At 42.3% G+C, this 27510-nt stretch overlaps 1 protein-coding gene across 3 annotated transcripts in view; it reads right to left on the bottom strand.

Moving 5' to 3' along the window:
* The window catches only part of LOC144768795 (rab11 family-interacting protein 1-like), a 490744-nt gene that overhangs the window by 415511 nt on the left and 47723 nt on the right, over window positions 1-27510 (bottom strand). For all 3 annotated transcript variants that reach the window (XM_078652739.1, XM_078652737.1, XM_078652738.1), the window contains one exon: window positions 19286-19624. In XM_078652739.1, the coding sequence (XP_078508865.1) occupies window positions 19286-19624 (339 nt within the window). The remainder of the gene's footprint in view (window positions 1-19285; window positions 19625-27510) is intronic.

Raw genomic sequence — 27510 nt, 5'->3', positions numbered from 1 at the left:
AGAACCTTACCGCACTCATGCCTCACTCTTTAATGGAAAGTCTTGATAGATGCAGAAGGTATCATAAAAATAATACTGGGGGGGGGGCATGTTTACCAGTTTTTTCCCACAAGGCAGCACAGAAAGGGAACTTGCTGCGCTGCGTGCAATGGAGAGAGCAGGAATGCTCCAATATTACAAAGATATGTAGCATTTCTGCTCTCTCCTTGCGCTGGTGCAGTCAACGCAGGTACCCTTGCACCATAGTGAAAGGGTGCCTGAGTTACGGGTAAGATTGTTTTTGTGCAGAATGCAACACACATGGAAAGAGGTTGTAACAAGGATAAATAAATATATGTATCCCTGTTATGCCCCTGGCGGGTAGACGCACCATTTTGGTACTACCCTGGTTTACAAAATACATCGGTGGATGCATGGAAACCTCCATCCTCTACTCATGTACCGCCTACCCAATGCAAAGTAAGGAAAGCAGTACCCTGTATTTACTAAACCAGGTATAGTGGCTTTGTATGGCTTAGTAAATGCCAAACATGGTTTTTTGTCAGGGCTGCACCACAAAAGTGACCCAACTTTGATGTAAAATCATAATAAATCTTGTTCAGAATGTCTTTGGTACATGCTAAAGACCCCTATGCAAAAAGGAAAATAAGACAGATCCCCCTTCTTCAAACCTAACTGCCAGTAATCAGCATCACCGTCTATTTTGAGTAGAATGGGGTATTTCCACTAGCAGGAATGGTGAAAAAATAATACATCCGCAAATCAATGGAAACACACTGATCGCAAGCTCATGTAATAAGTTATCCCACTACGGAGACACTAGAAGGATCTCTCAAGAAACTGTGGAGTACCCACCGCTAAAGAAGTCAGGGCTCCAAGAGGGCACACCTATGTGGGACAAGTTGGTGCTAATCGATTAGGTTATGCTCTGCTCCCCCGTCTGTCACAGCAGTATGTGAGGGCCTGGAAACGTCCGTTCAGAGCAGGTATAGTGGTGAAGAGACCTTGGCGGAGACAATCAGGTCAACATTTGGAGCAGACCTAATATTCTACAGTTTTTGTCGTTCACTTTTTAAAATTTCTAATGGGCTTTTATTTAACATTTGTTTTGAAAATTGTATGCAACTTGCTGTGTTAGAACTGTAATTTTAACTTGATTTGGAAATCGGTCCTAAACCAGAGGACATATGAGGTCGTTCTAATATCCTGATATAATATAAGGCGTCTTTTATGAAACTCATTAAACTAAGTCATAGGTCATAATTCAAGATTTTCTGTGACAAACAATGTTTTCATGTCTGATTAACAAACTCTACAAAAAATGATTTTTTTGCATCACACTGTGCATTATGCATTGTTTAACATAAACATTTTGATCATCCTGTATCTGTGTACATGAATGAACAATGTCCTTTTGCATGAATTAACAACAACACTCCAAAATACAAACAAAAATTCAATCCACAATTCCAGCTTTTGTCTTCCTTATGTCATAGCCCAGCCCAATGCATTTCGGGATTTTAACCATCCCTTCTTCAGGGGCTCTGTGGAAATAACAAACATCTTTTTATAGCATATTGTTGTAATAACCTCTGTTACAAAATCAGCGCACAGGGATAGAAACCCCATCTCCCAATGCAACCAATCATGGCAAAAAGAAAACTTGAAATGAATTAATGTTTTGTGAGACAACTCCATGCCTTCGAGTTGACTAAACCGAACCGCCATAGCGCAAACACTGACCCACAAAGAACCACGAGAAATGAAAAAACCCAAGTGTTGAGGGCCATCATCTGAGAAACTTTAGTTGAAAACTCAATTGTGTGAACTAAACACGAAGTGTGCCGAACTTTGTATGTGCTAAAATTATACACTCCTTACGATCTGTGTATGGTCATGTGAACAATTCAAGCTCACAAACCAGCGCGACAACAAACCTCATAGGGCACTTACTCGGAGCACATGGACGTTGGAATTCATAGTTTATTTGCCTCCTTTGAACAAAAACCGCATCTAATCCGTAATGTAATACACCCAATATTAACATTGCTGTTACCTCGGGTTGATTCTGCCGATACCACCGCCAAACTATAATAAAAAGATTGAGTACCTCTAAACTACAGCAGTAACGCTGCAGACAGCTTGTTCCCAACTGCGAGATCACTCGCAGGCAATGCCCCACCTGTGATAGCATGAAATCCCTACGTTGACACATAATTCAAGGTCAAATTGACAGTATTTAATGCTAAGGAACCCTTTCCCCAACACGAAGAACTAAGGGGTAGATGCAGGTAAATAGGTTTTAGCGATTCTAAAATACCGAATTTTACCGATTCGGTATTTTAGACTCGGTAAATCCTATGTAGGTAATTAATCGGTAAAAAATACCAAATCGTTAAGATTCGGTATTTACCAAATCGGTAATGATTCGGTATTTGCCATTAATTCCTAATGAATGTTAATTACCGAATCGGTAATTACCGATTCGGTAAGATTGGGAAAAAGTCAAGGGTGGCAGGGTGTCACTTTGACACCCTGTTGCACCTCTGATTAGTGCTGGTGTGCACATGTGGCATACATACATGCCCTAAGGGCATGTATGTCTGTCACATGGCACAGGTGTAAATGCACATTTATGCATTTACATAGGAATTCCTTATTTACCACCAACTAATAGTTGGTGGTAAATAACGAATTCTTAAAGCCCAGAAGAACTGTTTACAGTGCTTCCTACATCTCATTTCCCGATTCGGTAAATACCGAATCGGTAAATGATGATTCGGTAAATACCGAATCGTTATTTACCGAATCGGTAAAATAGTCTCCTACATAGGAAAAGGCTTTTACCGGTCGGTAACGGACGATTTCGGCCGTTACTGACCGGTAAAAGCCTATCAACATCTGGCCCTTAATCTTACCACTGCTCCGATGTATCTCGTGTAACTGCCAAGAGCTGGCTAACGATGTTCATGCATCAACAATTCCAGCAAGGTTTAAACCTGTGCTGACAGTAACGAAGGACTACTCCACCACAACTTCTGGTGGCCATCTCGTAGTGTCTGAGTTTATTCCTTTCACGCACAAATATTGACAACCTAGATGAGGGACTCCAATTCCTCAGCCTGTGTCAGCCATCTTAACATGTGTCTAATCTGCTGCTGCTGCAGTAGAACAGAATGCTCCTCATATTACTCACATTACTCCAAGACACGCCAATGACAGATTGTGCCATGCACTAAGTGAAAATGAGTGTCTCCCTCTATCATTTTGATTACCATAAACACCACTCAGAGAACCTAACCACTATGTGGAAAATTACACTAATTAGTGCTCAAAATTGAATATCTAAATAATCAAATATGGACGAATAAAAATAATGTGAATTGGGAGAATAGAGAAAATTCTCCCCTCCAAGTCCTTTTTTGCCATCATTGTTTACATATAATCACCCGGAGCGAGGAAGGAAAGAGGACCCAATATAAGAGCCCTCGAAACGAAACATCATGATCCAAATCAATTTATTATAAAAAAACAAATTCTTTCCATTTTGTCATTCAGTCCCCCAGGGGTCATGGTCTGAAATTTCATTATCCACCATATTTCTCGTTGTGACAACACCCTGGCATTGTCACGACCAACTTTCACTTCTGTTTTTTCTAAAATAGAGAATCTTAGCTGTGCTATGGTATGATGATGTTCATTCCAGTGTGTTACTAAATTAGACTTAATATTGTGAGTTCGAATAGTGCTTTTGTGCCCTGTAATTCGAGTCTTAACTTTCCTTTCGGTCTTCCCAACCTGCATCAAACCGCAGGGACATTTAATCCCGTAAATTACATTGGACGAATTGCAGTCTCCGGAATACCTTAATGTGATTGGTAATCCTGAATGAGGATGATGCATGCAATTGTCAGGCATTACATTGTTGCAATTTAGGTAATTGAAACATTTGCGCATCCCTGATGGGACTTGATCCATGTTAATTTTTGGGCTCTTTAGTAATTTTTAGATTTCTACTCCTCTGATGTGCAAATACTGATGGTTCATCAAATATGCGATTGAATTCCGGATCTGATTGGAGAATCTCCCATCTTTTTTTGATAATTCTTTTTATTGCTGTTGATTGGGAGGAGTATTTAGATAGAAAGACCATGCGAATCTGTTCCTTCTTTTGTTGAATTTTAAGTAAATCATGCCATTGGGTGTTCTGAAGTCTATCTATGGCTTTATCCAAAATGCAAGTTGGATACCCTCTTTGTTGAAAAATTCTAATTTGGCTCCCCAAAGCTTGATGTAAAGAGGATTCTGATGATTCAATCCTCTTTATTCTTAACAATTGAGAGTATGGCAGATTCCTAACAAGACTCGAAGGATGAAAACTTGTAAATAATAGTAAATTATTTTTGTCAGTCTCTTTTTTGAAAACTGATGTTTACAGATGCTCTGTGCCTTTAGTAATTTGCACATCCAAAAATGATATGTTGTGTTTACTGATCGTATGTGAAAATTTGATCTGGGGATTTTTGTCATTAAGTTCCTGAATTTTGCTCTCCAAACCCGATAGTGATTGTTTCCAAATTAAAAAGATGTCGTCAATAAGTCTTCTGTAGAAGACCAAATTAGAACTCCACTCCATGTCAGACAAAATATGGTCTTGCTCAAACTTGGCCATGAAAATGTTGGCAAACGCTTGTCCCCGGGAAAGCCCATCGAAATGCCGCTGATCTGTAAATAGAATATGTTATGTTAATAGCCAATCCTGATATGATTGCAAGTCTAGATGATTCATAAGTTGGAAGAAATGTGTAGTATCTTTAATATAAGTTTTCCAATTCTGAACGAATCATTGTAAGAAAGGATCTATGTATTTTCCTGGAGTTTCAAAAGCTGAACCGCATCCGGATACTATGGGACGAAACAGTGGGTCAACCAGATTTTTATGGACATTTGGGAGCATGTATAAAACAGGACATCTTGGGTGTTGAACATGCAAGAAATTGCGAGTGTTTATGGAGATCCATTCATTCTGCATCGCTTCTGCCAAAATAGAACCAACGTATCCATTATTTCTTTAGTGGGATCTTCATCCAGTTGCAAGTATGTATTTTTGTCCTGAAGATGTTCCAACACTTTTCGTTCATAAAAACAAGTATCCGTGATCACTAGGGCTCCGCCCTTATCCGCTGTTTGAAACGTTAGCTCTGCGTTATTCGCCAATTGTTTGATTGTTCTTGCTTCATTTTTGGGTGAATTGGATCAAATCTTGGGTTGTAAATTCAGTTTGGCAATGTCCAGTTTCACCATGCTTTCAAATGTATCCTATAACTTATGGGATATCAGCGCCATGAATGTGCTGCATGGCTTGAACTCCTTATAGGGTGCATCATCTTGCATTGAATCTCCAAGTTCACCATTTCAGATCTCTGTACCACATTATTAAAAAAATGTTGTGGTCTCAGATTGCGCATAAACTTGAAAATAGAAATTTCAATCTCCAAACTGTTCGTGTGATACGTTGGTACAAACGATGTAGCTTTGTTTAATGTGCATCTATGGAATGGTGTTACGGTGGTAGAAGAGATGTTTATGATTGTATTTTCGTCTTGCTCCTCAAATTACGGCTGTCCTGTCCCTTTACTTTTACCTCTGCGTGTTTTTTTAATATAGTTTGATCCGGACAATACATAATGCACAGTGTGATGCAAATAAATCATTTTTTGTAGGGTTTGTTAATCAGACATGAATAAATTGTTGTTTATAATATGAAAAGTTGATTTATGCTGTGCAATCTGTTGTCGAGTGAAGTTTCATTCGTTTATATTGAGTTCTCATAGTAACACAATCAGGATAAAACACTATATAAAACTCCACCCAGCACAGAAAGGGCGTGGATCCCACTAACCATACACAGAAGTAATGGCATTTTGAAAAACTATCTTCCACAACATACGGTGAAAGGAAGCACATACGGCGGAAGGAAGCAGGGAGGCTAAGAAGAGGTTGAGCACCAAGGAGCCTTCTAAGACCATTTAAGAACTCCATAATAACTGGAATATGAAAAATGGTTTCTGTAAATGATGTCTTTTTTTTATAAACAGCACTAGCCACAGACAGAAATATTTCCAATTAAGAGCTTAATTAGATCTTGAAACATGTTTTTTGATTCTTTAATAACGTCCAGATAATCTTTGGGCAGATTCAAATGCCCAAAACTGAATGCGTTCAGGAGGCATGCTGCCAAATTCAAGAATGTGAAGTTTGGATGCAGTATTTGCCTCTGGCCCCTAGACAAAAAGTTGGCCTAAATAGCAGCCTCTTGTGAGGTTTTTCCATCATTTGAAGTACATTGATGTACAACAACTGTCTCTGCCTTTCTGGTGTAATCAGGATCTTCTTGTACATTGTCTGTCTGGGCAGACGTCAGACAAATAAGGGGGAAAGGGTACCGAAAGTTTTCTAATCTGTGCATAAAAAGAGTATTTCACAGGCACCCACCCTGATTGTGGATACCTGGATCCAAAGTCTTGACATTTAGGGCCAGATGTAGGAGCCCAAATACCGGTCGGTAACGGCCGAATTCGGCCGTTACCGACCGGTATTTGGTGATTGAGATGTAGGGGCATCATTTTACAGATTCGGTAAATTTACCGAATCGGTACATTTACCGAATCTGTAAAATACCGAATCGGTATTTTTACCGATTCGGTAATTTCCAGATGTAGGTGGGACTCTTCTGAGTCCCAAAGGCCTTTCAGAATCGGTATTTTACCACCCAATCCAATTGGGTGGTAAAATACCGAATCCAGGTGTGCATGCACATGTGTGCATGCACACCTATGCCATGTGACAGACAGACATGCCCTTAGGGCATGTCTGTGTGCCACATGGCACACATGCCTGTATTTGGGGTGCTAGAGGGTGTCAAAGTGACACCCCCTGCACCCTTGCTGAAATCGGTATTTACAGATTCTGTAAATACCGATTCGGTAATGCCCATTGATTCCTATGGGCTTCAATGCCCATAGGAATCAATGGGCATTACCGAATCGGTATTTACAGAATCGGTAAATACCGAATCTTAACGATTCGGTATTTACCGAGTCTGTATTACCTACATCCCCCCCTCTAGTTTACCACTTCTTAAATACCGAATCGGTATGATTCGGTATTTAAGAAGTGGTAAAATAGAATTACCTACATCTGGCCCTTAGTGTTTTCTGTCATTACGAATAGGTCTATTTATGCGGTGCCCCAATCAGCAAAAAGGTGTGCTAGAACACTGTCATTTAGTACCCACTCATGGTTTCTTCATATATTCTGCTTAAAAGATTTGCTTAACTGTTCTGTGTCCCTAACACACACACATGGCTTTGATGGTCAAACTTCTTGGAATGAAGCACTTCCATATTGGTTGTGCTTCTCAAGACAATCTGGTCCCCTTTGTTTATTGAGCAAATACGTTGTGTATCTGCTGTGCATTTGCATCACAATTTTGAGCTGCATGAAGACAGGCTTGAAGGGCTGGACGAAGTGCCCTGAGCTCCAATAGGTTGCTATGGTATTGTGCCTCCTTCTTTGACAGGTACATTCTTGCTTTATCATAAGTACTCTGAAAAGTAGAGATAGGGAAGTATTTTCCAAAATCATTAAACAAAACTTTATTGTTTTTATACATCTTACAGACAGAAGTGACAAAGCCCTGAGGAGAATCCGGGAACTTGTTTCCCCGGATTCGAAACGCGTCAGCATATGTGAAGGAGGGATTAATATCATCCATTGTGGAAACCAGCAAATGCTGGGTTCGCAATTGGTCGCCCTGTGGTGGAATTACCTCTTTTCTATTTTGACTTTGTCCGTTGAATTGTTTGGATATTGTTTTGTATATTGATCAGTTTTGAATATAAAACTCACAAAGATTAATTATTTGTTAGTTGAAATTAGTACACGGACTGTATATATGTGTATGTAAAATATTGTTGTATATATGTATAGATTTTGTTGAATGTATTAGTGTTTCTTTTCATACATGAAAATAAAAGAAAACCATAAAATAATTGAAAATTCTAAAGGGTATAAATAAAGGTACCCGAACGGACTAAGAATTAGTTTTGTTTGTTCCTTAAAGCATATACAAAGTTAGAATGGTGTAGGCACTTTGTGTGTGGTTTGATAATATAAGGTCCAGCCTACCCCATGTCCCGGGACCTAACTCCTTAGCTTTGCAAAAAAAAAAAATCCTTCTTTGACCAGGCACCATGTACTCTTAGAATGCAAAAGTGTGCTGCTCAGTCATTCCACGATGCATCCATGACTACTGTTAGAGTTGCGGGACAGTTATACAAATGGGCTTACCAAGGGAAAGTGCAACATCTGTTCCACCAAGTTAGAGACTATAAGACGTCCTGGCATATAAGAATTTGGTCTTTCCTGGAGTCACGATTCTGACTACACTAATATTCCATAAACTGCTGTAGAGGGCACATGTACAACCTGGGAATTACGAATAAGCATAAAATGAGATCTGACTTGTCATTGGATTCTACATCATTTGGAGTTGGTGACACTTTAACAGTACAACAGATACTCTCTCTCCACACTTTTCCTTGTATGGTGTCATGAGTTCACTGCAAATATGTTTCTGAACAGTGTCTGACTTTGACTTCTATAGATGAGTTTCAAAATGGTTTGAAAATATTTTCTCACTTTCTGTGAGTTTCTGGCTTTGATTAACCAATTATCTACTGGCAATATATACAATTTTCCTTTTCCTTGTATGTGCCACAACTACTGCCACACACTTCGAAAAATTTCTGGGGGCTGATTTTAACCCAATGGTAGAATTCTATACTGGCAATGGGTTTGGTCCATTACAAACATGAGGAGTTTTCTGTGGCAGTTGCAGATGGGAATTTAGAAATACGTATCCTTTAAGTCCATACCACATATCAAATTACCTTCCTTCAACCGAGGAAAAATTGCAGCCTAAATGCAGGGCAAATATGCCAACATCCACACATTTTTGAAAGTATCCTAAATGTGAAGGCAATAGAGAAACACTCTTCCAAAGAATGATGAAAGTCTGACAGCATCCAAGTTGTTAACCAAGTTGAAAGCCTCGGACTATGGGCTCACAACTAGAAAGCTGAGGAGGGGGTTTCAATGGGAAGCAAGATGCCACAGGATGGGCGTTTTACATCTGTAGCAGCTGTACTTTTAGTTCCCATGCCACAAAAGTGACTTTTTAAAATTCTGAAATCGAATTTCCTCTCCTTCAGCTTCCGAAGAAAGAAAATGTATAGCCAAAAGAAAAGCCTAGCTTTAAAAAAAATCTGCTTTGCCTCTTATTGCACAACAGTCACCTACTACTAACAAGTCAATATGTAATTTCTGATCACATGTCTTGACGACAAAGGAGTATAACAGGAACCAGTACTAATATTTGCAGGTCCACTGACATTACTCATAACAGAGTATCTTATCTGAGGTATGAGGTGTCAGGATTGAATCATCTGAAAAGGTGTGATCTTCTCTTGGGATTAGAAAGAGATATACAAACTATAACAACTTGAAATTAGAATCTTCCCTGTGGGGAACAGTGCAGGCAATGGCCCTTTCAGGTGGCCAAAAGATGAGTCTGTAGCATAAGCGATATTCTGGTTAACTCTAGTACTCCACAGACTGATAAATCAGGGGCATCAAGTGCAGAGCAAGAGGACCAGGGTCTAATCCATGCCAGATTTTAGGATATCATCACAAAGTTACATAAAATTAACATTAGTCAACATTGTTTTTCAATAGTCAGTGATAATGTGGTATAAATAAGGCTTGCCTTAACCTACGTCGGGCACATCTAATCACAATGGTAGGCCTCTAACTTAATGTTGAAAATCACATCAGAAAAACAAACATGAAAGGTCTAAATCTGAAAAGGATAAGAATAAATAAACAAGAATACATTAAATTATTATACGGATCCTCCTGAATCCTTCTCATGACATCCAGTACTTCCAGGCTGGATGTTGAGACCCTGTGGATTGGGAATTCACTGAAGTTTTCTGGGGATGAGGTGTGTCGCCACTGTTGAGGTCTTTTAAGATCAGAGTTTCCATAAGTTCCATAAGGCACTCGCACCCTTGGCACCACCTCGATTAATTAAACCTCTTAGGGCAGGACAAGGCACCCAAGACTGTACAGGTGGGTGAGTAGATGTGTTAGTATATCTAAGAGTAAGTGAATGGATGTGTGAGTAACTATATGGGTGAGTGAGTGGATGAGTGAATGACTATGGGGGAGTGAGTAGGCATGAATTTGAATGGGTAACTGACTATGAGAATGTCTGTATGGGTGTATGAGTGGGTGTGTAAGTGTCTGTATGTCTGTATGACTGGATGTGTGTGGACTATATTGGTCAGGGAGAAGGAGCATGAGTGGCTGTATATGTGAGTTAGTGGTTGTATTAGTGGCTGTATGGGCGAGTTGATGTGCGAGGGGCTCTATGAATCAGTGAGAAGATGTGTGAGTGTGGATGATGTCACAAGTGATGTCATTGGAGATGTCATCAGTGATGTCATCAGTGATGTCACTGACCAGAGAAACCAGAGAAATTCGCCCGTTATAGTTAGTTGAGCTAACTATAACTCCCCCCCCCACAATACACTGCTGATGACATCACATATTACATCATTCATGACATGGTCAGTGACATCACTGATGACATCATCCACTGAATCTGTGTTTCTGTAAAGTTTAAATATGTTTTATATATATATATATATGCCAAGGTATATTGAAGAATGAGTGGGTGTATAAGTGTCTGAATGGATGATTTAGTAGGTGCGCGACTGACTGTATAAGTGAGTGATTCAACTTGTCTTGCTGAATGCATAGGTTACTGACTAAACTGTGTGAATGTCTGCATCAGTCTGCCAGTTGGTGTGTAAGCAGCTGCATGGGTTTGTGAGTAGCTACATGAGTGTCTATATGGGTTATTGATTGGTTGTCTGAGTATCTGTATGGGTGCCCGAGTGTTTGTGTGGGTGGGTGGGTGGGTGGGGGGCTGTGTGACTCTGTGCATAGATGTGTGAGTGGGTGATTTACTGGGTCTATGGGTTCAAGAGTGCATCTGTGATGGGCTGTATGGGTGGGTGAGTGTATGTATAGGTGTGTAGGTGAGCGAATGGATGTCTCAGTGGTACATGTGGGAGTAATGACATATGTGACAGGCAGTATATGTGAGTGTTGGAGTATATAAATGACTATATGTGAGAGTGAGTGATTGTGAGAGTGGCTGGATGGATGGGTGTGTGCTTGTATCAGTGATTGTATAAGAGAGTAAGTATATGTTAGTCTCTGTATGAATAAGTGAGTTGGTGTGTGTATAACTGTATAGGTGAGTAAATGGGAGTGTGATTGATTCTTTGCATGACTGACTAGGTGTGTGAGTAACTCTATGGATGAGTGGCGATGTGTGAGTGTCTGTTTAGGTGTATGAGTGCATATGATAGTGCTGTATTGATGACTGACTGCATGTTAGAGTGACTGTATTGGCGAATGAGTGGATATGTGTGTAGACCTAGGAATCAGTGGGTGGGTATGTAGTAACTGATATTGGTGTGTCTATGGTTTCGAAAAAGGTAGTCTGTATTTTAGAGTGGGTGAATCAAAGGATATATTACGGTGTGAGGAGGTGCATCAGATTATCACGTGGATGATGTCATCAGTGATGTCACTGACCATGTCATAAATGATGTAATATGTGACGTCATCAGCAGTGCATTGCGGGGGCGCGAGTTATAGTTATCTCAACTAACTATAACGGGCGAATTTCTCTGGTTTTGTACGAGTGAAATGTCCAACTACCTATAACATTCCGGAAACCTGTGGTTTTTTCAGTGAATTTCAAAGGTGTTTTAAATGCTAATTTCTAACTATAACTTCCCTGAAACCTATGGTTTTTTGAGTGAATAGATAGATAGATAGATAGATAGATAGATAGATAGATAGATAGATAGATAGATAGATAGATAGATAGATAGATAGATAGAGAGATAGAATGATAGATCTATAGAGATATATAGGTAATTTTGAGTGTTAGGGATTTAAGTCACTATTTTCCGGTGTAGGGTGGATTGGGAAACCTGCCTGTCAGTTCGCCTACAGATTTGTTTCCCAACAAATGCAATTTCTTTGAATGACACTGTATGGTGTGACGTCCCTTACCACAACTGTAAATTAGGTTGTTCTTTTGGCATAAGTCCAGTTCCTGGTCAAAAGACGTCGGATACCACCCAATTGCATGAGCTCTGGGGTTGCTATGGAGGTCTGGTCACCACGTGGCTTCATACATTGCCTACAAAGCTCTAATCTATGTCTTGTCCTATGTATCATAATGATAATCTTGTGAATTCGGCCATGGTGTCTGGGAGGTGAGGGATCTGAGACAAGACATCGTTTTTTCTGTGAGCCACGGATAAAAGTCTGTGACTTGCACATATTCCTCCCATTGAGTTTCACCCACCAAGTAAATAAATTTCACTAGCGATGTGACTAAACTGCAGTTCTATGTAGTATATCAAGGAGATTGTGGCATACCTATCTTGCGCAAAAGCTATAGTCCCACAGATATGTTGTTCTATATTAAACAAATGCAAGATATAACTGGCTGATTAGATGTACCAAAACAGCCTTTTACTCATAAAATATAGTTATGGCAACAAACTCTCCTCAAGCAATGTTTAGAAATATTCAATCTTTAAATTACTTCTCTACTTCTTGCAGTATAATTCATCCCTCCCAGGAGTTAGTGGACTCCTTATCGAAGTTCTTCCATGAAAAGTGAGTAAATCCAGGAAAGCTCTAGCACCCAATTACAGAAAAAAAACAACTGTTAATGTTAACTCTGTTGACTCCCGATCCGCTCTAAAATCCATGGAGAACTACATGCAACTGATCTGTGCCAAAAGGCTTTGGAGCTCTCCTCTCAATATTTCACCAGTGGCTTTAAAACTAATTTTAAATCATCCTATTATACCAGCCATAGAGCTAATTACCAATAAATCACTCATTATCGGAGTAGTCTCCACAATTTTAAATCAGCAATTGTGGGTCAATATGAAAAAACCTTACATGATGGGCATCTAGCAAATTATTGTCCATTATCGCTGTTACCTTACCTAAATAAACTTCTAGAAAATGTGGAAACTCCTCAGCTCCAAGTATTTAGAAAAAGTCCTATTAGACGCAGCTCAAGCTAGTTTAGACCAAGTTTAGGAAAAACGTTGTCATCATTTCAGCTCTAGATGTTAAATTATTACCATTATATTATTTAAGGCTATTTTTAAAGTACGCCCCTCACTATAGTAGACTTGGTAGGGAGGGAAAGACAGGTTGGACAAGAACATAACTAAACACCCCCGCTTGGAGTCTGTATTACGCCCTACTCACGCTGACGCCCTGCAGGATTGTACTGGCATTATAGGCCCTGAAGGGGCTTCGCCGTAGACTTTACTACAGCATCCCTGAGTCTTCCATCTCTGAAGATGGCGAATATCAAGCACAAACTCCGCAAAACACTAGCAAAGTCTTGCAGGTCCCTCCTGCAGATTGTCCACCTTGTGGGCCTCCTCTCTTCCTTGATCCAAGCAATCTACCTAGGACTACTCCATTATCGGGCCCTACAGAGTCTAAGAGCGCATTATCGAAGAGGGGTCTGATATACGCCCAGTCAGTGCCCCTGACGGATGAGGTAAGGGAGAGAAATAGGATGATGGCTTACCCATATTGTAGCATGGAAAGGCAGGGTTCCGCTCCCGACCTGGTCATCAAATTGGATTCCAGCAGGTCCGACTTAGGTGCCCGATGTGGGGATTTCTCTACAGAAGGAAGTTGGTCACCAAAAGAACAGAGTTTACACATGAATTGTTTAGAGCTTCTGTCCAGATTGTTCGCAGTCCTGTGCTGGACCAAGGATCAAATACAGTCTTGTGTCCTGTTAAAAATGGACAACGTCTCAGCAGCAGGATATATCAAGTCATCTGGGAGGCACCAGATCATGCACGCTTGCACACATGGCAAAAGTTTCTGGAGCTTTTGTCTGGAACATCACATCTCCGTCACTGTGGAGTACCTTCCAGGCCAGGCCAACTAGGTAGCAGATTGGCACTCCAGGCACCTCCATGATCGAGTTTATGGAAGCTGGACCCTCAGGTCTTACGTCTGCTAGCCGACACCTGGGGCCCTTTTTCAAACTAACTATTTGTGTCGTGTCTCGATCACCAGCTGCCACGGTTCTTCAACTGGTGACCAGACCCACAGGTGACGGCGACAGACACATTTCTCCAAGATTGGAATTGGGAGCAGGGTTATGCCTTTCTCCCCTTCTCGATGATCACCCGGACATCGTCTGGGGTCTGCCAGCAAGGGGCGGTGGGGATCTTGATAACCCCCATTTGAAGGTCGCAAGTATGGTTTCAGGTACTTTTGGAACTTTCTTGAGACTTTCCAATCCGACTCGACCTGTTTCCTCACATTCTGTTAAATCCGGATCTAATGCTGCATCGGCTGGTAACACAGGGCTTCCTGCCGCTGATGGCATGGTGGATATCAGGTAAAGCTGGACGTCTCAGGCCTTTTAAAGACAAGCTGAATTTCTCCTGTCCAGGAACTAGGCAGACAGTACTATTAAACAATACTGCTCTTCTTGGAAGAGATGGGTACGTTGGTGTCAGCGACAGGACTTGGATCCAGTGGGCACCGATGTAGTGCAAGTACTGAATTTTCTGTCACGCTAGAATATCGTTCGATTAAAGCGCCCAGGTCCACTATCTCAGCAGGGTGAACTCCCATCGATGGATCCTCCTGTATTAGAACATCATTTTGTTTTCTGACTGCTCAGAGACATTCACCTTTCTCTCTCTCTCCAGAACCATGTTACGCAGTGCTTTGGGGGTGTGAACTTCGTTCTGAACCTTTTCCTGTCATGGCAACCAAATACGTTTTTATCCCTTTGTTTCGTGCAGACGGGTTTCATGTGTGCAGGCCTTGGATATTACTGCCAGGGTATTTTCCTCAGACTGGGTAGTTTCTAAGGTAAGTAGACATATCAAGTCAAATACTCATACCATAACTTACCCAGCCTTCACTAACTCCCCCAAACTATGTGCAGTGCGCTGCCTCTAAGCATATGAGAAAATGCAGAAGAGGTCCACCTTTACATTGAGAAAACCATGCAAAGCAGTATAATCCCTTACAATAGCCCGATGGGTCCGTTGGGTGATGCAGGAAGCTGTCATAGATACCAGAGTGTTTGGGCCACATTCGGCAAGGGGAGCAATGGCTTTGAAAGCCTTCTGCCTGGAGGCATGACTAGAGGACCTCATGCGCGCAGCAGATGGGTCCTACGACTCTACTTTTAAGACATTCTATTTTAAGTGGAAGATGCTCAATTGGTGGGGAGTAAGCTTTGAACTAGCATAATCCTCACCTTCGGTCCAGACATGAAATTAAAATTTGCCTAATAATGTGAAGACAAGTTCCAATTCTATTAACCGCATGCGCGCTAGCGGTTTTTCCGTTGTGCGCTGCGTTTTTTTAAAAGCCGCGTTACATGACGAGCTCAGCTCGTCATGAGCGTACGAGCGTCGTAACTCATGACGAGCTGAGCTCGTCATGAGCGTGGAAGGGGTTAAGGACACGGAGGCGAGGATTATCCCACCTGGCGCTCACGCGAGACGTGGACCCTCCTCGATTTGTAGTAAGTTAAGTTTGTTTTTTCCACGGCAAAGAGTACAGTTCTATACCTTACAGTATGTTAAATTCTTCCTGTCTTAAGATGATGTTATTGCCTATGGTATTACCTGTTTTAACCAAGGATGACTGCCTCAGATCAAGGTGCTCAGTGCTCATATGTGCTCACAAAAGTGAAAATCATACAGAAAAATAAAGCATGTATAAAAACAAACAATATAGCCCAGAACCAAAATAGAAAACAGCCAGTGACAGTGTATATTCAATATAATAAGTTACACACACACACAATAGAATAGGGCCTGAATGATTTTAGAACCTAAATGATGACAGAGGTGGTATGTGTGTTCATGATGACAGGTCCCTAAATATCAGACATTGTAAATGAGGGTCAAACTTTGTAAAGACACAGTAATTAAAAACTGGTTTATCATACCCAAGTTTTGATTTAAGAATTATGTACCAGTTTCACAAAGAAATTGGCACATTTGTGAGGCGTAAAATGCCACGGGAATTTTTTTTATTTACAGTTTTTGCATGTTCCCAGTCATAAACATAGGGGGTACAGGTCTTGGACTTCTCAGGCATATTCATTTTTTTTTTTTTTTTGAAAAATAGTTTTTATTGCCGACATTCAGTACAAAAGTTTTATCACAGAATTAACACCTCTTAGCTCTTCCATTCTACCATCTCCAATCATTTCTATACACAGCCTGGAGGCCCACAACCCGGAGGTCGGGCGGTGATAAAAAGAAGAAGTCTCGGGGCCTGGTAAGGCGCATCAGGTGTAATCCTCTCTCTTGGAAATGTACTCGTCTGCTTTTCCACTACTCCCCACTATTGAGTCTCCCAACATTTACTAACTGTTCCCAATGTCCCATCCCTCCCCCCCTCCCAAATGTCCACCACCGACTCAGAAGTTCTCATCACTATCTCATCTATGGGTGTAATCAGGTGACAGGGTCTAGTATCTACCTAGGCTTGCGATGTTCCCGGTGTCTCGCGGGAGCCGTTCTCGTCCCCGTCCAGGTCAACCTCATTCTCCTGTAGTGTGCTATCTCTTAGGGCTTGTACCAATGCCTCCCAGGCCGCCGCCGTGTCCAAGACTCTATCGTTCGGTTTACGGCGAGCCATCTGGTACCGGTGCGAGCTGTCACATGCGGCTCACCTCAAGAACTCATTGACCCATCTCCTGTGTGTGGGACCTACTCTCGCCTTCCAATGTCGTGTGATATCTCTTTGAGCTATGATCAGGCCCATGTATATGAATTTGCTTGTGGTTTTATTTTTGGGCGTGTGCGGAAACCAGTGGAGTAAGCATACTGCTATATCGTATTGCAATGTCCTGTCCGTCACTTCAGTTAAAGTGTCACCAATCGCTTGCCAATATTCCCGGAGGCTAGGGCAGGACCACAACATATGTTCCAGCTCCGCTCCAGCCAAAGCGCATCTCGGGCATGCCGCATTGGCAGCTCCAAAATACTTCTTGATTTTGCCCAGGGTCATGTAAGCTCTATGTAGCACGTAAAAGTGTATCTGCTGAAAGCGCGCGTTTCTCGTGCTATTTTTAGCTCGTCTCACTAACTGAGCCCAAGTCGACTCAGGGATCTCCCTGTTAAGGTCCGTTTCCCATTTGGCCTTTAACATCGTCAGTGGCGGCAGGTATTCCCGGAGCATTCTGGAGTACAAGCATGTCACTGCCTTATAGGTTCCGGCTGCCATCATGGTGTACTGACAGGCCATGGTCGTCGTTGGTTCCGCAAGTCCACCCTTCCAGTGCGTCTGGATGGCCCTAGTCACCGCAGCATGCAGTAGGTATTCCCCTGTAGGTAGCCCAAATTTTTCCTGCAACTCCTGATACTGGACAAGGGCCCCGTCCTCGTAGAGGTCGCCAACCACTTGTATGCCCGCGTCCTCCCAACTCTGCAACTGCGACCAATCTCCTCCATGAGGGAGTGCTGTTAGCATTCCCAGGGGTATCTCTGGGGCATACGGGTGCTGCACCCCCGCGCGACGCTGGGATCGGTTCCAGCAGAGCCTGAACGTCCGCTCCTCGGGCGTCAGATTCCTAAGAGCGATTCTCTGCTGCAAAGCGATATAGGCCAGAACATGGCGCTGTGTGCCCCCGCCTCTCCCGCTCTCCGGGCCTCGATATACCTTCGCTATCTCCTGTGTAAAGATCTGCAGTTGCGCAGCCAAGTAGTAAAGTTCAAAATCAGGGGTCGCCATTCCGCCCTCGTCTTTCGGGCTTCTCCGGCATATTCATTTACTGACCAGTCCCCAAACATATTAAAGTAGTTAGAGAGGCGGAAGCACAGTGAACTGATGTTGCAATGCAAACCTTTAGCAGCATGGGTGAAAGGACAGTTCTGAGCAGGCTGTCATTACTAACTCTTCATGGCACATAGGACAGCATATTCATATCACATATCTAAACCCAAATTGGGGATAGAATTATGCACCACTATAAATTGAGTACGACACGCTGTTAATAAGGCTTTATCTAGGTGTGCAAATACAAAGAATGTACCTATAAATAAAGTAAATTATTCCGCCTGTTCACAAATAATTTTCAGGAATAAAGGCCATGTTCATTTCACAGTGCAAAGAAATTAGGGCTAAACAGGGAAGAGTTAATTGGGATGCGGATGGCGATAGTGGGCAGGTAAAAAGGTTAGAGATCTAGCTAGGCTTCAGAGTTATAAAACTACTATAGCATTTGCTCCGGTACTGTGTAAGAATGGATAACCCAATAAAGAGACTATGGGGAAATAAAAGGGACTAATGGACCACCTGAAGATAATAGCTAAACCACAAGGAGAAAGCTCCTGTACTTTAATGTTTAGGTTAAGGTTACACAGGCATTGAGTTTTGTATGTCAGTTTCACAGATTTGTGGAGTAAATGAGTTCATTTCCATGGCCACACTAACCGATTGCCCTCTAGGTGGAAACACTCCCAATCCATTTGCTCCCAAATTAAACAGCTCTTTTTATATTTATACAGCACAAAGTGTCCCGGGGTTGGATAAAAAAAGGTTAAGTGGGTATTTCTGCCAGTGTTTCACTCAAGGGTTCTGCTGGATAGTCTCCCGATGTAGGGACATATAACCAAGACAGAGTGGTTTCATCACCGTCTGTTACTGAGGATTCAAACAATGCCTTGTGTTTGGAGCTGAATTCACCCACTAAGCCTTCTCTAGGACACTAAACCATGCAACAATGCTCTGTGACTGACAACTGAACCTCAAACAATGCCTTGTGTTTGAACATGAGACCTCACATAATGCTTTGACTGATACAATGTGGTGTTCCTTAAACTGAGACTAAGCCATGCAACAAGAAACTTGTGATTATGTATTACACTGAGACTTTGACAAAGCATTGTGTTTAAAATGTTCCAAAAAAGGAATAGAGGTAGACAGTATGCCCATGCCAAGCTTTACACCTTTGGTACAATAAAGATACATGATAGCCAGAAATAAGTAAAGCCTGTTCAGGATTAATTCTTCATACTTAAAATGTAAAGATATGTCCACTCACTCATTATTCCTTTTGGATTTGTCCAAGAAGAGATGTTCAACAGGAAGAATGATCTGACCCAGAAATTTGTCAAAGCCACGGTGAGACCTGTGCATCACAGTCAGTTTAAGATCACCTAAAAGACTTGTGTCCGTGGGTAGCCGGAACGTACATTCCTCTTTCCATTCTGGACCTAAACTATGATGTATCACAGAGGTCTGGAACTTTTGATCTTGGAGCTGCATGACGCAGTAGGGATTGCTTGTCTCTGCACGGCCCCTTGCCCGGAGGGCCCTTGCTCGCAGGACGGTCACTTGCATGTGGGTTGGTTGCCATTCTTTATCCGAATCCAAAGACTCCCTGTGAAAATACAAAGAGCAATTGAAAAGTTATTCTGTGAAGTTTGAATAGCTAATCTATGTACTCCTACCAGTAGGAAAGATTAAGTAAAACACTTGTAATCCTAGTTCTAGCATGTATTTTGTGATCACAGATCAATTTGTCATTTTCTGACAGTGAAAAAAGAAATCACCTATCCCGATAACTGGGGGACCAGTGGGAACTACTATAAGGGAAGGGAGGGGGGTATAGGGTAGAACCATATGTAGTTCTACACACTTAATGGACAATACAGGATCCCAATGATTTTGGTGCAGCAAAGGCAAGATCTGGAGGTTTCCACAGGCTTTCCAAATTGAGACCAGTACGCATGAGTCCGAAATTGAAGGAAGTACTATAGAAGTGAGCATGAGCAGCCAAATCAGCAAAATCCTTAGATGAAAGTAAAACTTGAGTGGACATCACACATCATTCACTTATCATGCTCTTCAAAAGTATTTTTTTCAGGGAATAATCTTTTGCTATTTGCTCACAGATCCCCCTAAATGGCAGCCATATTTGTTAAACAAAGGAGCTGAACTTGATTCTCTCACTAACAAGGGTATGGGGCAACACTTTATTGTTTTTTTGGAGGGGTAGTTCGTCCATAAGAGCTTGGTGGCATGACCCCCTGCCCTCTGCACTGCGACTTCATTACACACACAGTACACATTTTCCCTTTCATGCTTTCTGCTCTCATCTGTTTAGGGGACAGTGCCATGATGGAGCTCTCTCTCCTGGCGTCACAGCTGCAGTTTCATTTCATTTAAAAAGTACTTTATTCGTTTTTTTCACAAAACCATAAAAGTTCACAATACATTATATGTTTCAGGTTTGTTAAAAAAAAAAAGCAACAAGTTAAGATCTGTATTGGTTAAAACAGGTATACCCTGACGTTAAAAGGAAAGTCCATCTGTTCCACGTTATAAAAAGCATCTTTCAGTTCTATACATCCAGGCATTTTCTGTAGTTCATTACACTTTTTAAAAAGCCAATCACATAGGGTATACAATCTAATTTTAACAGTTGTAAGTAAAAGAATGCGGGCCGTGCTTGTACAAAGAGCGTTCTTTTTAAAATAGGTTTAAGGTAAAAAGCTCTGGGGAATTCATAATATCTACAAAAAAACATAAAATGCAGCAAATCCTGCGGAGACAAGCTGTCGCAGCCGCAGGGTTCTAGCACTGTTCCTCTGTGACTTCCCCTTGGTACTGCTATTAAAATGTGAAACAAATTAAACCTAAACCTGATTAATTAGAAGCGCTCATACGCTGTTAGTGGCAATAGGAGGTAAGGTTCCTCTACGGGCAAGGTTTTAAGCATCACGTGTAGACGTGCATTTTGCTTCATCATGTCCTTTTCCTGCCTTTCCATTACTTTTCGTTCGGAGAAGGACTTTTTGATGAACACTACGTCATTTGTGGTAATACCTTCCGGGTTTAAAAACAAATCCAGACGCCCCTCATTCCCAAGTCTGTTTTTAAGATACTTCAGCCAGGGAATCTTGGTCATACAGTCTGCGCTCATTGTCTCTTTCAGAAGACTGTGCGTTAGACCAAGCTGCTTGTTGAGCCAGCATTGTAGCCAGAATATAAGAGGTCGCAAGGACAGGGTGTCGCTGATAAAAGGCTGACCAGTCTCTTTGTGCACAGACATGTTCGATGTCCCCTGTGGGACACACAGGAGCTGTTTTAAAAATGTATTTTCGACCACCTGTAGTCCCTTAAGGTTTCAATAACCCCATAACTCGCTTCCGTGGGAAGCTATCGCAATGCTTTTAGCACGATAAACCTTCAGCATGGCTCCCACAGGTCTATTGTCAAAAGTAACAAGGGTACTCTCGACGGTAATTTCAGGTCTAGAGGAGGGAGTAGCATACGAACAACAATGGAGCCTCTATTCTGACCTATCTGTCTTTACATAGTAGCATTAAAGTCTGCCCCCCTTGAACGACTAACTTTGTGGCCAAAGGTAATCAGTGCCACACCAGTCACTAACGGTGTAGGCCCGAGATATCACTAAGTCTAAACACGTAATACAGAAGCACACCGTGGACCGCAAACATTGGGGACTAATATCTGCACAGAACCCAGAACATTTGTCGAACATCAGACGTATTTCTCTATAATTTCTCTGGAAGGGAGATTATTTACACAGATAATGAGAACCCCCTGGTTTTAATAGAATGCATGTACCTGTCTGTTGTCCAGATCATTGTTGGCCCTGAAGAAGGTGAACTAAAGCAATAATATCACCGAAACGTACGTAGGCCGTACGCACCTGAGACCCTCACACAAAATAGAATCAAACTCTGAAGGGGAGAAAAAAGAGGGAAAGGATCACAACAGATCACTAATCCGTGCAAAAATACAAAAAGGAAGACTCAAACCACTGGTTGAGCCACATTTTGAGGAGTCCATTAAAGGATATATTATTATTTCTTCATTGTGTATGTTATGTCAGTTTTGTTAAGATAGAAAGTATGAGAGCCTGAGTCTGTATGAATGTTGGTATGAGAGACAGTATATGTATATAGATTGTTTCAGGGGTTCCTGCTAAGCTCAGTCTTAGCCTTGTATTTTAATTTTTTGTACACATGTTGACATACTACTGCACGATAATCTCGATAATATGATTGCAAAAAAAATGAAAAAATAACTTGTTAAAATGATGAATAAATGGAAAATAATAAATTCAATGTCTAAGTGAATAATTTCATATATCCTGATGCATCCTGTATACAATTGCAAATAGACTTTAATGCTACTATGTAAAGACAGATAGGTCAGAATAGAGGTTTTCTTGCTCCATTGTTGTCCCACAGGTCTATTGCCCATTCTCGCAGCAAAGTCAAATAGTGCAGCGTTAGCCCTTATAACTTCTCCCCTCTTTTTATTCAGAAGTGGGGCCCAATTCAGCTGGTGATCAAAAAAGACACCGAGATAGGAGAAAGTATTACACGTAGGCACCGTGGTGCCATTAACTCTGAAATGGTGCTTTTTTCCCGCTAGTTTCCCCATCTGCATCACATAAGATTTTGTGTTGTTTATGGATAGGTCGCGGCTGGCCATAAACCTGTGGAACGTGTCAAGTAAAGTTTGTAACCCTTTCGGGGTACGGGCTAGGAGGACGGCGTCGTCAGCATAAAGCAAGACGGGCAGTCCCCGACGGCCCACGTAAGGGTAATCCGCCCCTGTGTCCACCAATGTCTCTTCAAGGTCGTTTATGTATAGGTTAAAAAGACAGGGTGCCAGGATGCACCCCTGCCTGACAACCCCAACTAGTTCTAAAATTCCTTGTTACCTTGAGGTCCATTGTGTATCTTACGTTGGCCCTTGTGTCTCTATGAAGATCTTTTAAAAAGTTCACCAGTTTTTGCTCTACCCCCATGGCCTCCATGGACTGCCACAACTTTTCCCGGTTGACGCAGTCAAAAGCCGAGGAAAGGTCCATGAAGGCCATGTAGATAGTCCCAGAACGTGCGAGAGTGTATTTGCCCAATATCAAATAAAGATTTAGGCATTGTGCCACGGTCGAATGCCCAGTCCGGAACCCGTACTGGGCGTCTGAAATTATCTGCTTCTCCTCTGCCCACGAGGTCAGCCTCTTAAGTATAACACCCCCTAGGACTTTTACGATAGAGACAGCTGCAGTTAAGACTGTGTTAACTGAACTGCGCATGTCGGATTGGCTGATGTTTTCACTGTGGCCAGCCTGACATGCGCAGTACAGACTTCTGCAATCAACAGTTGAAAGGCAGTTCAGAAGCAGAAGCACAGCCCTGTAGGTGTTGGATGGAGCACTGTGTTTGCCTGCTCCAGTCAATCCTAGCACTGCTCTTATGCTGTTTAGCATCGTAAGCAGCAAGAGAGCAGTGCTTGGATTGGCTCGCTGCTTTTGTCCAGGAAGCAGTACAAGGCAGGAGGAACCTTGGGTGTACTGCAGAAGATCTTCAAGAGAGGTATGTTTGTTTTAAGGGATTGAAAGTAATGTATGTGGCCCCACCACTTTCTAAAGGGAGTAGCCACCACTGCTTTTTTGGTTCAGAGGCGTTTCAAAAGGAGAGATGGTTTTTTGAAAATTCAATCTGGTTGGTGAATATGTAGGAGGAATCTTCCTCAAGAGGAATGATTCTTTATCTGGGGTCTGTATGCTTCCTCCTTGAAGATCTGATGTTTAGTGGCTGCACTATTCATCCTGCTTTTGAAGGTGGTATGATTGTCAGTCGTGGATCTCCTATGCTAGAGAAATTGGTGGAAATAGTTCCAGTGTGACTCAGAACTGGTAATTTCTGCAGTTCTTCTGCTTCTGCAGTCGGGGAGAGGCTGGTGTTATATCAGAAACCCTGCAGATTATGGAGTAACCCTCGGGAGGTTCTGTGCCTCCCTATCTGAACTTTGATGGAAGTCCCCCACCTCTTTTCTGCTGCTGCCCTCCGATGTGATCCTGTAGCGGAGCAGTCCTCGCACTGTCAGGGTCTGCCTTAAATTTGTTGGGGTCTTGATCGCGCGGACCATCTCCCCTCTTTATTTTGTGCACCACAATCTCAGTGGGCCCCTGGAGCTCTATGACCATTCTTGCGAGGGACCAGGCTATAAAGAAGTCCCTTTGGTCTCAGCCCAATCCAAATCTCCATTGGGTCTGTGAAGAAGATACAAAGACGTCCAAGAAGCATGCAGGACCATATCTCTGTTGTGGAACTGCAGACGTTTGGCCACCACCGGATGCAGTGGGTCCCCCGGCAGCACCCTCACCAGGACCCGATGTGCCCTTTCCAGGGAGAAAAAAGTGGACAGACCAAGAGAGTAATGAGCGATAAGGAATCAGCACCCATCCAAAAGTGTTTTCTTAAGTAATTTCAAAGGTCCATCACATAAACCAAAATGTATAGTCTTGTAAGAATAAGTCCGGATTTCAGTGATCACATATGGATTCTCTTCTTAGCCGACGCGTTTCGTCTCACACATTGAGACTTCTTCAGGGCTCAAATATTGGGTGATAATCAACAGCCAATACACCTTGGTGATGTTTCTTAAATGCGGCAAGATAAACTAAGTTCTTTATATCGTGGTGAAACACCCACAAGATTGTTACTCATACAGGTTCAGTTATCCCTGTCTCTAGTCTGTTTCAGCCTGTAATCGCTGTTTTTTTCGTGCTTGGTCTTGATATACAGAGAAAGGCATGGTAGCCAGCTCAGAGTGACACATCACACACAGGGCAGCATCTACTTAAGAAAACACTTTTGGATGGGTGCTGATTCCTCATCGCTCATTGCAATCTTTAGGCTTTGCCCTTGAAGGAACAGAAAGGGTTGTGTTCCTTGGATTCCCAAGCACCATCCCCACTACTTTCAAGCCACAGGTGAAAGCTGGTGCATTCCCTTTGCCTCAACCCTTTTTTCTGTGAAGACCAAGAGAGTAATTTAATAATAATCTTTATTGCATGATTAATTAAAATCTTTGCAATTGGGCAGTAAAAGCAGAAAAGAGAAGAGTACATGAATAAAGCCTTTAAAAAAAGCAATTAAAAAAAAAAAAATTAGGAAAGTTAAAAACGTGAAAGAAAAAGCATGCGGGTACTACAGTACTATGCATTAGAGAAAAAGATCTTTCACGATCAATTATGACTTTGATTATCACAGGGAATAGTCTTGAAGAGCAGAAGCCATGACTTTGATTATCACAGGGAATAGTCTTGAAGAGCAGAAGCCATTCACAATAAGACAAATTCAATTACTAACCGCTGGGTTTAAGGCCGTGTTTACTAATTTCATAAAGCGCACTAGCCTACATGCTAGTTGGATGTCTTCTCCCTTAAAGCTCATCAACAGAGCTTGTCTGCGAGTTCGCACACGTCTCTGATTCCAAAGCTGTGTTAGTAGGCTCTTTCGGATGCTATCTAGAGCTTTACAACTGCACAGCAGGTGCAGAACATCGTCCTTAGCATTTTTGCAAAGCCTACACTTGGGGTTGCAGTCCAGGTGCATCCAGGGGGCAAGATGTGGTTGGGATGGTATTACCCCCATCCTCAGCCGCAAAAAGTCTTCCTTCGCCTTCCTTGAAAAGCCGGTGCTAAGGTATGGCTGTGGTGAGGCGCTGATATAGCCTTGAATCACAAACCACCCATGAGACCTCTTGGTTAGTGATGTTTTGTCCTCTTCCAAGGAAATTGTTTTCACAGATTTATTGACAAGCCGCTTGAAGCAGTTGTGAGTGCAACTCGAGTCCCAAAGATCTTTTAGCACAAGGGAATTTATGGCCGCTTGGAGGTAGACCATTGCAAGGGAGTCCTTGCTTGATTCCAATTCTTTCCAAAGTTGGGCATTCAAAGAGTCTTTTTCCGCATTCTTTACTTTGTGCCAGCATTTTACATCTGCACCTTTGCGTGCGATTTGCTGCTTCTGTAGGCCAAACTCGAGCCTTAGCTGTGCTGGGGAAGTGTATGGAGGAAGCACGAATAAAATTCGCAATGTTTTACTGACCACGTTGTGTAAGATGGTCTCATCCTTCCCTCTCATACATTCACTGCCGTATGTATTTGACGGCAGCAATTTCGCACGAAATATATCTAGCAAGGGGATTAAATTTGGGCCCGCTATTTTATTTTTGATGTTTTTTAATGAAATGGCCAATGAGATCCCTCTATTCCTTATTGATGTTTGTTGTTGCTTAAAGGAGCCATTTGAGTCAAAAATTATGCCCAGATACTTATATTCTTGGACGATTTCCATTTTTTGTCTTGGAGAGACCATTTGAAGGGAGGCCTTTTTGATTTTTGATTTAGTACCATCACCTTTGATTTTTCAATGTTTACGCTTAGCCCATTCTTTTCAGCAAATTTACTCGTGGTGTTAATGAGATGTTGCAGGCCTACTGGTGTTTGACTGATTAGTAGGAGAACGTCTGCGTATAAATGGTTGGACAGCGTAAAACCCCCTAACTTTGGGGCAGGATGGTTACAGTTATCCAGATCTTTGGAGAGGTCGGACATAAAAAGGTTGAACAGGGTCGGTGCAAGAACGCACCCCTGTTTCAACCCTTTTGTGGTTGGAATTTCTTTTGACAGACAGTTGCCGGCCCCCAGTTTTACTTGGATCCAGGTATCTATGTTAATGTAATGTTAATGTTAATGTAAGCCGTACTTTTAGAGCGCACGGCTACCCCAAAAGGTGTCCCGGCGCTTTAGCAAAGAGGCCCCTAGAAACAGAGAAAAACCAAGGCAGACACACTACAGTTATCACGGGTTACTTGGTGAAGAGCAGAGTCTTCAGCTCATTCCTGAATGCCAAGAGGTTGCTTGCTTTCCGAAGGGAGAGTGGAAGTTCATTCCACAGGCAAGCTGTCACGTGTTGGAAGGAGCGACCTCCCATCCGGACACGTTTGACCACAGGCACCTCCATTTTGGCCAATTCTGCCGACCGCAAAGACCTCCGTGGCGCATAGAAAGCAGTGCGCTTCCTCAGATAGTGAGGGCCAATCGCATGGAGAGCTTTAAACGCCAAAGTGAGGAGTTTAAATCTAATTCTCCCAGCGATAGGCAGCCAGTGCAGCCTGGCTAAAAGCGCTGAGGCACTGGCTCTCCTGGGCAGGCCATAAATGGCTCTGGCCGCCGAATTCTGCACAATTTGCAGCCTAGATAGCAGATATTTAGGTAGGCCCGCAAAGAGCGCATTTGCATAATCGAGGCGTGATCCCACCAACGCCTGGACTACATTCCTACGATACTGCAGTGAAAGCAGGGGAAGAAATTTCCTAAGCATTTTGAGGATGCTGAAACATTTCCCTGCTAATCCCAGGATGTGAGGACGAAAAGAGAGGTCATCGTCAAACACCACTCCGAGATTTTTTACTTGAGCGGAGGGTGTC

Source organism: Lissotriton helveticus, chromosome 7 (assembly GCF_964261635.1).
Source record: "Lissotriton helveticus chromosome 7, aLisHel1.1, whole genome shotgun sequence".
In the NCBI taxonomy this organism is placed as follows: domain Eukaryota; kingdom Metazoa; phylum Chordata; class Amphibia; order Caudata; family Salamandridae; genus Lissotriton; species Lissotriton helveticus.
The sequence above is the reverse complement of the archived record's forward strand: the minus strand, read 5'-3'. Positions and strand labels throughout refer to the sequence as shown.